Source organism: Acinonyx jubatus, chromosome A3 (assembly GCF_027475565.1).
Source record: "Acinonyx jubatus isolate Ajub_Pintada_27869175 chromosome A3, VMU_Ajub_asm_v1.0, whole genome shotgun sequence".
NCBI lineage: Eukaryota > Metazoa > Chordata > Mammalia > Carnivora > Felidae > Acinonyx > Acinonyx jubatus.
This window is the reverse complement of record NC_069388.1, coordinates 42,780,880-42,793,543: the sequence shown is the minus strand read 5'-3', so window position 1 is coordinate 42,793,543 and position 12,664 is coordinate 42,780,880. Positions and strand designations below refer to the sequence as shown.

General features: G+C 39.5%; 1 protein-coding gene across 2 annotated transcripts in view; it reads right to left on the bottom strand.

Moving 5' to 3' along the window:
- SEC23B (SEC23 homolog B, COPII coat complex component) overlaps positions 1-11,072 on the bottom strand; it is a 45,512-nt gene extending 34,440 nt beyond the window's left edge. The window contains exons 1-6 of one of the 2 annotated variants that reach the window (XM_015063252.3): positions 10,615-11,072; positions 7,775-7,998; positions 6,333-6,390; positions 1,891-1,977; positions 292-528; positions 102-187 (exon numbers count right to left, since the gene is read on the bottom strand). In XM_015063252.3, the coding sequence (XP_014918738.1) occupies positions 102-187; positions 292-528; positions 1,891-1,977; positions 6,333-6,390; positions 7,775-7,995 (689 nt within the window). In that variant the 5' untranslated portion in view covers positions 7,996-7,998; positions 10,615-11,072. Of the gene's footprint in view, positions 1-101; positions 188-291; positions 529-1,890; positions 1,978-6,332; positions 6,391-7,774; positions 8,010-10,614 lie in introns of both variants that reach the window. The other variant, XM_015063251.3, reaches the window with a different exon arrangement.
- Between the last annotated feature and the right edge of the window lie 1,592 nt (positions 11,073-12,664).

The following is a 12,664-nucleotide window of genomic DNA, read 5'->3' as shown; positions in this document are numbered from 1 at the left end:
AAACAAGAAAACAGAAGTTCTAACATTTTTCTTCCCTCCCTTCAGTGGAATGCCCTGCATGCCCACTACTGTGTGTGCAACATTCTATGTTAGTAGCTCACCTGCTTGAAACGAAAGGGTGCTCCTGTGGTTGACCAGGTCTTGCTTGCTGCATGGGCATGGCAGGCTTGGTGAGGCCCAGCATATCCTACAAAAACCAAAAGGACTCATTTCCCACAACACTAGATTGAATAACCAACTACTTTTTAAGAAATCTCCTTGCTCCTGCTTGTGTACAAACAAGGCACAAACCTGTATTTGCTTTGCGGTTAAATCCTTGGTCCCTCGGAAGACATAACTTTTGGAGATCCCTTCACAGCTGAGCTCGTGAACCTGCACCATCCTCCCAAACGTGATCAAACCCACCAGAGCATCTGGAGGAAGGAGACTCAAGGACATCTGCAGGGATTCTTTGAGTGCTTGAAGGTCATCTTCTTCCAGGCACGTGTCAACCACATAGAGGAAGATCAGAGGGGATGGAGCACCTCGCTTTATGCAAAGAAACACAGTGTGATGATCAGGATACAAACAGACATAACCAGCTCTTTTCAAAGCAGATCAGGTATGTAAGTAACAAGTCTCGTCTATATTTACTGTCAGGAAATATGGACATCTAACTAACTTCTACTCACTTCGTTAAATGTCAGTTTCTATTAAAACAAACTAAATGTAAAAACTATTTGTATCCAACGATTTATTCTACATATTTTCAAATGTTTTATTCTTAAGAGAGCACAAGTAGGGGAGGGGCAGAGAGAGGGGGACAGAAGATCTGAAGTGGGCCCAACGCGGGGCCCGAATGCACAAACCGTAAGATCATGACCTGAGCCAAAGTCAGACACTTAACCGACTGAGCCACCCAGGTAACGCTCTACATTTTTGAATGCCTTCCATGTGCCAGACACTGTTCCAGGTCCTGGGATATATCAGTGAACCAAAAGAACAAAGATCTTTGCCTACCTTAAGGAGCTGATTTTCTGGATGGAAAGAGTAGGGGGATGCCAGGAGTAGAGGTAGGGGGGAGGTTCCAGTATTACATAAGAGATCAGGGAAGCCTCGATAAGAAAGTAACATTAGAGCAAAAACCCAGAGGAGAGGGAAGGAGCAATACAGACATAGGAGAAAGAGAATTCCAGCCTAGAGCAAAGGCCCACAGGCAGGAGCATTCCTGGCATGTCCAAAGAAAGTCATGAGACCCATATGGCTAAACGAGGACACTAAAACAAGTTGAGGTCTGAGTGATAATACAGAGCTGGTCCACAAAGAGCTTCGAAGACTCTCTCTCACTCAAGGTAAAAGGGAGTCATTTTCACCATTGGAGGTTTCTGAACACCGAAACAACATGACATGTTTTTAAAGAGTTACTCTGGCTTTTGGGTTAAGAATAAACTGTAAGTGGGAAAGGGTGAAATTAGGGAGAAGGGTTAAGAGACTGCCCAGTAATTCAAGCAAGAGGCGATGGCTGGCCCAGGAAAAAAGTGGGGGAGAAAGAAGTGGTTGGACTGTGGATAGATTCTGAATATAGACCCAATGGGATTTCCTCATGGATTGGATATGGAATGTACAAGAAAGACAAGTCAAGGACGAACCTAAAGTTTTTAAGCTTGACTACAAGATGGAGTAACCTTAACAGAGCTGGAGAAAGCTATGGGGACAGGTGCTGAACACAACCAGTGACCCCTTTTCTAGCCTTCTATCAAGATTGTAAGTAATGCCAAGGAATGCATACACACCATGACCAAGTGTTTAGGATCCATCTGCCCTCATAGTTTTAAATTGTCCAGGGACACAGAAGACGAAGAGAAACTCAATATTTAACACCATTCATTAAATACGCAACAGAGAAGTTACCTGTATCACATACTCAATTGTAGAAAACTGGGGCATCAATTCAGCAGGTTGATTCACCTCAGATATGCCTGTATAAGCAGGAGGAAACTGAAGAGAAGGAAACAAAGCAACGTTTTATTAGGGCGAAAGATATTTATGTTATACCTCTTGTTTTCCATATATAAAAAATAGGTAATGTCCATGAATTAATTCTGAAAGCATAGAATACAGACCATGTAATTAAAAATACAAAAATCAAAATTTTAAATCGAAACCCTGCCTTACATTTATATCCCATTGTAACTTTTTAAAATGTAGTTTGAGAGTATGTTGTAACTTTGAGATGATTAAAAAATGTGCCAATAAAAAACATTTTTTAAGCACTGCCTTGCAAATTAAGGGCAGAGATTTCAGCTGTCTCATCAATAATTTATGTGGGAGGCCGTGCTTTACCAGCTGGCAGTGCCCTTGCAGCCCCCTGTGTTCTCCAAGGCCAGATCCCAGGAGTGTGACTGAGTTTCTCTCTTCAAATCCCTTTCGAAAGTGACTGGTGAACTAAGCAGGAGATGGGAGTCAGGAATGCTGAATACTGATGTACTGTCCACCAGTAGTTCAAGACATATTGGACTGGGACTCTAGTCTCCAGGCAAAATGCCTTTGAGAGAAGTGCCACTGGAAATAGAAATGAACCCTCAAGCAACTTGCTAAGGACCACCCTAGAGCTTCCTCTTCATTTTCCCCATCTTTCTTTTCATGATGTCTTACAACATGAAGCTTCCACCACTGCCCTTTGGAGAGTCAAACCTCTGTTTTCAAACTTTGGAAAGACAAACCTTTTGCTCCACATTTCAAAGAGGACAGAGAACTTGGAGAGAGTTCAGAGAAGAGGGATCCAAATGATAGAAGCGATAGAATGTTGATATGTGTAGAGTACGGTTCTACAGAAAAGGAAGGTAAAAGATGGCAGGCATATGAAACAGAAATGGTAAATGAAACTGTAAGGAAATATGTAAGGAAACTGTAAAACCATCTTTCTTCAAAGTTAAAAGTCATAATTTGGGAAACAGACTTAAATTAGGAACATTTTCATTTATACAGGAAAATATCTGATGAACCATGAAAGTTAAAAAATAGTTTTAACCAACAACAAAACAAAAAGAAGCTACAGAACAGCAATTCTTATAAACAAGAGGAGCCCTATGCAAATGAGGCATTAAAGAGCTGTAATTGGAACTGAAAAAAAAATGTATGTGGATGACTAATTCTTTTACTTGGGTTTATTATTTTAGCTGTTATCAATAAAGTAATACATGTTCATTGTAGAAAACCTGGCAAATACAAGAAAATATAAGAAAACAGGAAAAGGAGCACTTGGCTGGCTCAATTGGAAGAGCACGTAATTCCTGATCTTGGGATCAAGAGTTCAAGCCCCAAGTTGGGTGTAGAGATTACTAAAAAAAATAAACTTAAAAAGAAAAAAAAGAAAAGAGGAAGAAAAAACTCTTTATGTTCCTACCAACTAGAGACAGCTAGTCAACATGTAGGCATATTTCCTTCCAGACTTTTTCTACTTCCGCACAGATGAGCTCATCCTGTATATACAATTTTGCAAACTGTTCTTTATGCTTGACATTGTATCACAGGCATTTTGTCTTTAAATTGATGTTTTAGATCAATTAGATTGATGTTTTACCCAATGTTTTTTATTGTGGAAAAACATGTATAACTTTTGCCATGTTAATCTTTGTTCAGTGTACCGTTCAGTGGTCTTAAGTATTCATCACCACCATCCACCTCCAGAACTCAATTTTTTTTCCAATGGATGACAGAAGTTTAATATCAGAGAGCAGAGATTTACAAACACAGTGACTGAAATTGTATATTTATTTTCACATGAGAGTACCTTCCTGTCATCTACCTAGTATTACTTATTTTTCAGTGTAACTTAACTCTAAAAATCATTCACTATCATGTGTCCTGAACCTGTGAGGGTGTGATAAGCCCAAGTGAAAATCTGAAAATTGTGTTCAATGAAAATTTCCTTTTAGAGAACAGAATACCATTTAAACAAACAAACAAACAAACAAACAAAAACAACAAAATAATGACAGATGACACAAACATATGGGAAGATGTACAATCTTCATGAATGGGAAGAATTAGTATTAATAAAATATATATACTACCAGAGGAACATAGAGATACAATGGACTCCCTATCAAAATGCTAATAGCATTTTTCACAAAAGTTGAATGAAGAATCCTAGTATTTGAATGGAACCACAAACAAATCCAAATAGAAAGCAATTTTGAAAAGAAAAAAAAGAAAACAGAACAAAGCTGGTGGCATCATAATTTCAGATTTCAAGGTATACTACAAAGAAAAAATACAAAACATCATGGTATTGGCATAGTTACATAGATCAATGAAACTGAATAGAGACCCACGCTTACATGGTCAATATATTTACACCATTAGAAAATTAAACAGGTGTATGCAAAAGAAAGAACCTGGATCATTTCTTAATGATATATAAAAATAAAAGCAAACTGTATTAAAGACCTAAATGTGAGACCTGAAAACCATATATTTATTTTTTTTATTTTTTATTTAATTTCCAGTTAGTTTACATACAGTGAAATATAATTTCATATACATCATATAGTGATTCGACATTTCCATACAGCACACAGTAATCATTACAAGTTCACTCCTTAATCCCCATCACCTTTTTACTACATTCCGCACTAACCTCCCTCTTGGTAACGATCAATTTGTTATCAATACTTAAGTGTCTGTGTTTTGATTTGCCTCTTTCTCTTTTTTGTCATTTTCCTCATTGGTTTTCTTTCTTAAACTCCACGTATGAGTGAAATCACATGATATTTGTCTCTTCTCCCTGACTTATTTCACTGCCTCATACCCTCTAGCTCAGTCACTTGACTTTGCTAATAGCAAGAATCCGTTGTTGTTGTTTTTGTTTTGTTTTGTTTTGTTTTTTTGGCATAGTAATATTCCATTATATATGAGATATATATATATATATATATATATATATATATATATATATATCCATTTCTTTGTCCATTCATTGGTCAATGGACACTTAAGCTGCTTGGAAATTTGGCTACTGTAAATAATGCAGCTATAAATATCTGGGTGCACGTATTCCTCTGAAATACTATTTTTGTGTCCTTTGGGTAAATACCTAGTAATACAATCACCCTAGTCTTAGGGTACTAATATTTTTAAGTTTTTGAAGAAACTCCATACTGTTTCCCAGAGTGGCTGTACCAGTTTGCATTCCCAAGAACTCAACTTTTTTATCTTGCAAAACTGAAACTCTGAACTTATAAACATTTCCTCATTATCTCCTCCCCTGGATGTCCTGATATTAATCTCTTACAAGATTTATGATTAGCAAATATTTTGTGGACTACATTTTTACTCTGCTGACATTGTCTTTTGATGCCTTAGAATTTTCACTATAACTGTATTAAACATGGACCTCAATTCTGAATGCCTTTAAGAGTTGCACATACTCCTGAATCTCTCATGGAGGTGAATTTTGAATGGTACCTGCTCATAATTCTCAAGCCTATACTTAGTACACTGATTGGTCTATTTATCACTGGACTTACTGTGAGATGTATCAAAGAATGAGATTATCTGCAATTATGATTAAATATGTGAATAAATAAATGCATGTTATTAATATCTTAAGAGGTACTAAACCACTATATGCTATACTGGAAATGATTAAATTTTTCTAACAGCTTTACTGAGATATATATATATCATAAAATTCACTCTTTTAAATGTATAATTTGATGATGTTTTAAAAACATTTATTTAGATAGTGTGTGCATGAGCAGGGGAGGGGCAGAGACAGAGGGAGAGACAGAATCCCAAGCAGGCTCCACGCTGTCAGCACAGAGCCTGATGTGGGACTCGAACTCACGAACCATGAGATCACGACCTGAGCTGAGATCAAGAGTTGGACATTTAATCGACAGCCACCAGGTGCCCCAGTAGTTTTAAAATTTTTAAGTCAAGAAATGCTCAACATTGGTACTTGGACCCTGAAAGTTATAAAGATCAAAAAGTGAAAATTCAGTAATGTACACACTATGCAATTAGAATAAACTGAAGTCAAATGAAATATACACGACATATCTGTTTTCTTAGGATAACATATTCACTGCCTACAGAGGACATCAAAAATGGGAATTTTATGTCCCCTCCAGAGCAAATGATAAAAACCCACATAATGAAACTGAGTCATCGTTCAACAGAAAATCACATATGTTCAGTGTTCAATTATGCTTAACAAAAGCTATTGCCTTCAGGTCAGCAGAAATTGATGACTACCCAGACAGACACAAATTCAACCTTACTTAATTTTTTTCAGAGTAATTCAACTAAAATGAAACACAGAAAAACACTTAAAAAAATTCACATACCTGATTTCTTTGGAAACAGAAATTACAGGCCCAAAGTTTTGCTCGATAATCAACCTGACTGTGAGAAAGATAAATATTATAGCTAGGTACCATTTTCATTTGTAATGTGGAAAGCATTCAAATGTAATCTTTAAGTTTAGTAAGTCTCATAGATATGTTTCAGATATCATTCTGAGCATGAACGGATGGAGTGATGTAAAATGTCTACTGCAGTTAAGAGTTATGGCTGTTAAATACACCAAAAATTTCCTTCAAACAGCAGCACTGAAGAATTAGTAAATCTTTTTTTCTCTTTTCTAATTCCCTTGACAATATTTAAAATGTCATGATTTTATATAAGTTACAGGTTATTCCCTTTTGTCCTGTTCTTAACATAATCTGTGTGATTTTTCTAGCACTTTTATTGTTAAGATATGTGAAACCACTAAATGTCAATACTAAATTTCACACATGGAAACACTTGCCTGACTTTCACCTCACCTACCTCACTTGAAGAAAGGTTGGGAGGCATGCTTCCTAGAACTGGTTAAAGATAATGCTTCAATTAGTTTTTTCTCCCTTTCTGCACTTAGAAAATTAATAAGCAACGGCTACCTCTTTGAAAGAAGAGTAACAGCATCTTATGAATGGGTATAATAAGTAAAAGTAAGGGGAATGAAGTAAAAAATGTTCCTTCATATGAGTCTTGTTTTTCCCTCATATAAAAGTCTTACCTTTTAGACAATATTTCTGATACTCTTCACCTGTTTAAACATTCTTTCAAATAATGCCCACATTTCAGGAAAATATCATAGGTCATGATCTCAGGTACAAAACATTACACTTAACCATCACTAAGAGTTATAATTTCTTCCACCTATTACTTCCTGCCATACAGCATCACCATACCAGGTAAGTATGAGAAAACTGTCAAAAGCTTTCTGATTTTTTTGGGAAAATGCTTCGAAAGGTACCAATATAATCTATGGTTAAACCAAAAACAAATTGAAATAAGAAAAAAAAGTGAATTCCAATCCTTTCCCTTGACTTCTACCTCATTCCTGTAAGTTCCAATTTTATCTCAAATATTAGGCCAGTAAGACTCAGACTTCTACAAGCATTCTTTTTTAAATATATATATATACACATATATATATATAAATTGTATGTAAATCCTAGTTAACATATAGTATAAGAATGGTTTCAGTAGAATTTAGTGATTCATCACTTACATATAAATAACACCCAGTGCCCATCACGAGTGCCCTCCTAAATGCCCATCCCTATTTAGCCCATCCCCCCACCCTAGACTTCTACAAGCATTCATCACCTCAGAATCTCACCATGTACTACGAATCCCAAATTTGATGATTTGCCCAAACTGAATCACTTTTATGAGAATCACATAAAAATCATAATATACTGCATTCTTCCTTTTTACTAGTTTTAAAAAGAATTCATACCAAAGTGGATTGAGAATGGCTTTGCAAGTTGGCCGGCTGCAGAGCACAGGTTCATATTGTACGGGAGGCAGGTCTGGACGTTCTTTCAAAGGAGTGAGGAGACAAGCCAGGGGAACAACCATTCTTGTAGCCTCAAGGCGGCTGGAAGGCCACACATTCCAACTAAAGCGCACACCATCTCGTTCTTCATTCTGCTGAATGAACTCCAAATATGTTGCCATAGTCTAAAAAGAAACTATAGATGAAGCTTTTTAATTTTATGTGAATTTCTCAACTAAACTTCAAAAAAGAAGATGGTCACCCAACAGTGTTCTTTAAACACTTAGTCTGGGTGGCTCAGTCAGCTAAGCGGCCAACTTCGGCTCAGGTCATGATCTCACGGTTTGTGAGCTGCAGCCCCGCACTGGGCTCTGTGCTAACAGCTCGGAGCCTGGAGGCTGCTTCAGATTCTGTGTCTCCCTCTCTCTCTGTTCCTCCCCTGCTCGCACTGTCTCTCTCTCAAAAATAAATAAAGATTAAAAAAAAATTAAACACTTAGTCTAGAAGAACTGGTCACTGGAGGATGACAACATCTCCCTTCCCTTTGACTCCCAAAGCCAATTAACTTCACAGTTCTCTTTGCCTACTATTCCTTTCTCAACTCTCCTCTCTAGCACTTAAATAAATGGAAAGATGTGGGGGGTTTACAATCATTTGATCATTTCCAAGCTGCAAGTAGTCGAATAATACTAATGTAAACCTCCTCATAGATCATACAACATTTCAACCAAGCCAGTTCTAATTCCCCTTCCCCAAGAGTCAGTCTCAAGCCTTGTTTCAGCATCCACCTACCTTCCTCCCTGATCCCCTCCCTTCCTTGCTTTATTAAAGCAAACACTGCATTAAATTCTACTTTCCAAGTGATCTTGTTTTTGTGCCCTTTCCCCTCCTCTGTTACCTGGGGAGACAAGAACTGGATGCTGACGTTGTGAGTCCAATTTGTAATGAGAACCACCACCAGTTCCTAGCAAAAATATTTCTACTTGGAATCACCAAAATTATAATGCTAAATTTGCTATCGTGCTGGGCGACTCCTTCACCAGGACCTTTTCACCAGGGTTGCTTATGTTCATGCCTCGAAAAATTCTGGTTGATAAAATAACCATTTAGACTAAGCTTTTCAAACCCAGACAATGCCAACTCCATTGAGTGTTTCATACACCCTATTTGCATTCTAAAGTCTAGGCTAAGGCTAACACATATCTCAGCCACCTAGGGTTCACGGGAACAAGACCCTCAAGAAAAAGGGAAAAACAGGCAAATTAAAGAATCTATGTTATTAGTGGCCTCTAGTGCTCACTTCCTGAGGTGCTGAATAATAAGTGTCTCCAATAATAAGTGTTATTATGAGAAGTGCCATACTGTAAATAATACGGACTAAGAGAATGATTTTTTGAGGGTGGGGGGCAAAGGGTGGGAGAGAGAGAGAATCTTTTTTTTTTTTTAATGTTTATTACTTATTTTAGAGAGAGAGATTGAGAGAGCTCCTGCAGGAGAAGGGCAGAGAGAGAGGGAGACAGAGAATCCAAAGGGGGCTCTGCACTGACAGCAGAGAGCCCAATGCAGGGGGCTTGAACTCACAAACCAGGAGATCATTAACCCGAGCCAAAGTCGGATGCTTAACCAATTAAGCCACCCAGGTGCCGCAAGAGAGAGAGAATCTTAAGCAGGCTCCATGACACGGGCTCAATCTCACAACCGTGAGGCCACAACCTGAGCTGAAATCAAGAGTTGAATGCTTAACCGACGTAGCCACCCAGGGAATGATTTTATGCGGCTAGAAAAGCAAATGAAGGAATTAGCCCACTACACGCAACCCAGACCACAAAAATTCTAGATGTTTGCTCCAACTGACACTCTAAGGCATCTACTTGTTATTTCTGACAAAGGCGGAAAACTGAAGCACCCTTTACATAGGAGGCCTTCTGCAGCTACGAAGTGGCAAAGGGATAACTCAGGTGGGAATAAACGCAAGTTCTAATATCACAATTCCCAACAAGTACCTCAGCAGGTTTCATTCACTGACTGGTACCCACTCAAAACATTAATGAAAGATACTGGCTCTATCCAATGTCCCCAAGCAGCTACATATTAAAACCTGCTCTTTCCGTTTCCCACTGTCTCTTCCTGTCGCCTCTTCTAGAACATGGATTCTTAAATCTGGGCACAAAACCAACGGGGCACTTCAGAGCGTCAATAAATCTTCTGAAGCTGTATGCAAAATTGTGTGCATGAGCGAATGTACATTTTTCTAGGGCGGTCGATCTTTGACTCACATCATATTCTCACAGGGGAGGAGTTTCTGAAGAGGCTAATAGATGAATGGATGAGTTAATGAATGAATGAAAAGAACTTTAAAGGTTCTGTAGGAGTGTCTGCCAAAAATACACACACGCCAAAAACTGAGCCGGTCATTCCATCAAATCATAACTTCTCAGGACACGGTAGCCAAGTTTAAGCACAGTTTAATGCTTCAAGCGTAGTCCGTAGCCCCGGATCCTAGTTCCAGCTGTCACGAGGCAGAAGTCATTCATCCCATTTCAGTTTACTCAACTCTAAAAAGTAAACCTGAATCCTTCCGCACCCCGCGATTCCTAGGGTTCCCGAGCCAGAAGCCGGCCGGCCGCACCGCCCGACGAGGAACGCGTCACTCTTCAGCAGACCCCTGGGTCACTGAGTCCCTAAATTCCTCTGCCCGCCAAGCCGCCGAGAAGAGGCTTCGCCCCAGGAGCAACCCATTCGGTCCCTACAGAGACTCCAGTCCGTGCCCTCGGCTCCCCATCACCTGCGCGCCCACTCACCTGGCAGGAGCAGTTCACCTGGCCGCGTCCGCACCCACAGCTGCTAGGGCCCCGCTCCAGCTCCCACCGCCAAGTCCAGCTCAGCTCTCAGACGACTGGTCAGCGACCCTGTGCGTCACGCCACAGCGCCGTCCTCTGGCCAATCAAAGAGGGCCTCCCCCGGCGGAGAAGCGGAAGCAAGACGCTCAGTGAAGCCACGCCGCCATCTTGGAATGGGGCAAGCCCGTTGTTCTCAGGCCACAAAACCACCGCTCCTCAGATCCTATGTTCTTCCACGTTCACCCCTAAATGTTTGCGCTTCAGAAAACTCAGGTGCCTGCGCGACTGTTTCCTAGGTGTAGCCGGCACGCCTCAGGGATTCGCCCTGATCCAACTTGACTTCCGCCCGCCCAACTGGGAAGTCCCTCTCATCGCCTTAGCTACCGGGAAGCGAGAATGATGACGTGTGGCACCGGAAAAAGGAGAGGCGGAGGAAACTGAAGCTTGCCGGGAAAAGGTGTCAGCGCGGCAAGGGGCGGGGCGGAGGGAGCGTGGGTCCGCACACTACCTTTGGAAATTCAGCACGCGTAGCAATACTTAATTATGTTACTGCTCGCTATGTTGATTTCGCGTTCTCTTCGGGGATTGACACTAGCGCGCACTTACTCTCTGCGTGTCTAGCTCTGTCCTCCATCTACGAGAAGGTGAATAATTGGGAGTGGTCATATTCACGCATCCTGGGAGACTAACCGAACTCCTAAGTATATAGAGCACAACTTTCTACAGCCACTACAGCCTTTATATACCTTTTTCTAAGTGACAAAAATGAGCACGTTTATTAATCTGACTCCGAGATACAGCCTGTCTATAGTATATTTTTTAAAAGAAGCAAAGCTATATAAACTTACAATGATGCTTAGAATATATCTAGACATCCAAGAATTACCATTAATTAGCTCGACCTAGTACAAAATTTTCAGCTACTTACAGAACACAAACTAGTTTTAGGTCAATATATTATGAAACATACTCTTAATATAAAAAGTCTGTCAATTAATGATTCATTTTTGTTGAACAAATTTACGGTTTTCATGTTCCTAAACCATGTCAGAATAACATTAGGTTTTACATCATTAAGTGAATAAATTTAGGCAGTTTGCATTAATCTCTCAGTAAGGAAGCAAACTCAATTAAAATAAATACACATTTGTATTATAGTTTACCCCGAGAAAAGACATAGCTGTATGGGTTGTTTTTTTTTTTTTTTTTTTTTTAGCCAAACGTTAAAAGAATATCATTTACCAAAGACTTGCTTTAATTATTTGATCCTGGCTTCTTTCTATACTAGAATTTTCTAAGAAGGGTTTTTAAAATTCCTACACATTTAAAGTATTGGAAGTTTAATTTCATTATTTTTGGGTAGTTTTAGGAATATTTGATTTATGTAAGTATGTATTTATCTCAATAAGCCAGTCAGAACAGAGCTCCTATCTATCTATTTATTTATTTATTTATTTATTTATTTATTTATTTAATTTTAGAGAGAGATGGTGAGTGGGGAGAAAGTAGAGGGGTAGAGGGAAAGAGAGTGAATCCCAAGCAGGCTCCACACACATCGTGGAGACTGACTCAGGCTCTATCCCACGAACAGAGCCAAAATCGAGTTGGATGCCCAACAGACTTAGTCACTCAGGCACTCCGGAACAGAGCTCCTTTAAGAGACATACTAATCTGGGGTGCCTGGACAGCTCAGTTGGTTGGGCATCTGACTCTTGATTTTGGCTGGGGTCATAACTGATGAAGTTTTTGGGGTGATGGGGGATTTATGGGGTCCAGAGCCAACGGCCATGAAATAATTCTTGAAGATGTTTTTGGTGCAAAAAAGGTGATTTTATTAAAGCATGGGAACAGAACCCATGGACAGGAAGAACTGCACTGGGGTCTTGATGGGAAACTCATTATACCCTCAGGTTGGGAGGGGGTCAGGGATAGAGTAAGTCTCTAAGGAATTTTGGAAGCAAGGTTTCCAGGACCTTGAGGGGCTAGCTGTTGCTAGGGAAACACCATTTAT